Below are 1,883 nucleotides of genomic sequence, written 5' to 3'. Positions count from 1 at the left end.
AGAGAGAGAGAGAGAGAGAGAGAGAAAGAAAGAAAGAAAGAAAGAAAGAAAGAAAGAAAGAAAGAAAGAAAGAAAGAAAGAAAGAAAGAAAGAAAGGCCAGCATGGACTGGTATGGAAGGAAGAAAAGAAAGAGAAGCCAGTGAGAGGAGAGGACCGAGAAAGAAAGGAGAGGGGAAAGAACAACCGGGACGAACTAGCCTGCCCCTGTCTGCTAGGCAAACACCAACCCAAGGATAACGCTTGGTTTTCCTGACTCTGCCCGGAGCTTATAGGTGATTGGATCGCCTGGCCTGGCGCGGCTTGTCCCCAAGCCTTAGCTTAGGCCTGGGCCGAAGCCCCGGCGCGGCCTCCCCAGACGCGGCCACAGTAGCCAGGAGGCCGCGAGGGCTTCTCCGCGCACGGAAGCCTCCTTTCTGCAGCCGGGCACTCAGCTCCCCCGCGCCTCTGACGCCCACCTGCAGCCTCACCTTCCGGGAAGACCGCGCGCATCTTCAGGTAGCTGGTGGTGAGTCGGATGATGGACGCTTTGTCCAGCTGCGAGGTGATGGCCGAAGGCAGCGGGAGCAGCTTGGCCAACTCGTAAAACTCGCCATTTTCCTTCTCCCTCCTGGTTTTGGCCGCATTTTTGGACTTCTCCTTCATCGCGCCTCGGCTCTGGGCATATTAGACCTCGCTGCGCTCCAGGCCCGCGGAGTCCCGCTTGGGCTGCAGCAGTCGGAATGGGGACAGGGACGCCAGGGGTCAGGTGAGTCGGGGGTGCCGGGCTCGGGCAGGTGCGGGGGACCGGCCTGGAGCACCCAATGTCTTCTGCAGGGCGCCAGCCCTGAATCAGTCGCAAACCAGCTGCGCAGCCCCCCTCTCTGCCTGAGGCTGGAGGCTGGACCGTCCCGTGTGGACCTGATTCCAGCTCGCTCTTCCTTCTCGTCTCCAGTATCTCCGGCCTCCACCTTCCTGGGGCTGTGGTTGGCGGGCGAGCAGGCGCCGACCCTGTTTAGTCCTTAAAGGAGGTCTTGCACCCGCTGCCGCGAGGGCCCTCGGAAGGCAAGGGCGGCAGCGGCGGCGGCCGCCGCGGAGCCATGGGGCGGGAGCGGAGCGAGGTGGCAGTGGCCGGAGCCGAGCCTGAGCTCGGTGCGCTTTCCTGCCTTCCCCGGCGGTTCCGGCTTCCTTAGCCCAGGCGTCCGGAGCCTGCGATCGGTGGCCGGGCGCAGCTGCTCCGCGGTCCACGTGTGACCGAGCTGCGTTTGTTTATGGCGGACCCGCCTTCGGGCGGAGACTGGGCTGCGCGGGGCCAAGGGAGGGGGGAGGGGAGGGGCCGTGGCGGGGGCGGTGAGCCTCGCCTCCGACCCCCGCCGCGGCCCGCGAGTCGCCGGCGCGCCTCCGCGTCGCCACCTCCAGGAACTGTCCCCACGAGAGACCGGCGCGCTCCCGGGGTAAGGTAAGCTGAGGTGAGTGCACGAGAAGCGTCGCGCCTACCCGCTCTGAGGTTGAGTGTCAGGGTCTGGGATCGAGGATGGGCGGCCGGTGCGGCGAAGAAGGAAGGAGGAAGGGCTGCAGTGCTGGTTTCCACGGAGGTTCCAGGCAGGTCACCCGCGGGCGCGGCCCAAAAAAGGCGGCGCTAACAGCTGGCCAAGTGCCCGGCGACGGGGTGGCAATCCTGGTCCCACACTTGCACCTTCCTTGGGTGGCCGATCCTCGAGTCTAAAGGGGTGACCCGAGGAAAAATTACTCTTTTCCCTTCCACTCATTCACACGCACGCGTGCACGGAAGTGACCTTTTCGCCCCTTTTCTTCTAGAAACCGGGTGAAAAGAGACTGGCGCCTTCAGAGAGAGAGAGAGAGAGAGAGTGAGGGGGAGAGAGAGAGAGAGAGAGAGAGAGAGAGA

The 1,883-nt window shown here is 63.7% G+C and overlaps 1 protein-coding gene across 1 annotated transcript in view; it reads right to left on the bottom strand.

Moving 5' to 3' along the window:
* The window catches only part of Sim2 (SIM bHLH transcription factor 2), a 41,208-nt gene extending 40,008 nt beyond the window's left edge, over nt 1-1,200 (bottom strand). The window contains exon 1 of the mRNA XM_021209244.1: nt 469-1,200. Within this exon, the coding sequence (XP_021064903.1) occupies nt 469-643 (175 nt within the window). The 5' untranslated portion in view covers nt 644-1,200. The remainder of the gene's footprint in view (nt 1-468) is intronic.
* Between the last annotated feature and the right edge of the window lie 683 nt (nt 1,201-1,883).

The sequence above is a fragment of the Mus pahari genome, chromosome 12 (genome assembly GCF_900095145.1).
Source record: "Mus pahari chromosome 12, PAHARI_EIJ_v1.1, whole genome shotgun sequence".
In the NCBI taxonomy this organism is placed as follows: Eukaryota; Metazoa; Chordata; class Mammalia; order Rodentia; family Muridae; genus Mus; species Mus pahari.
This window is presented reverse-complemented; position numbering and strand designations above follow the sequence as displayed.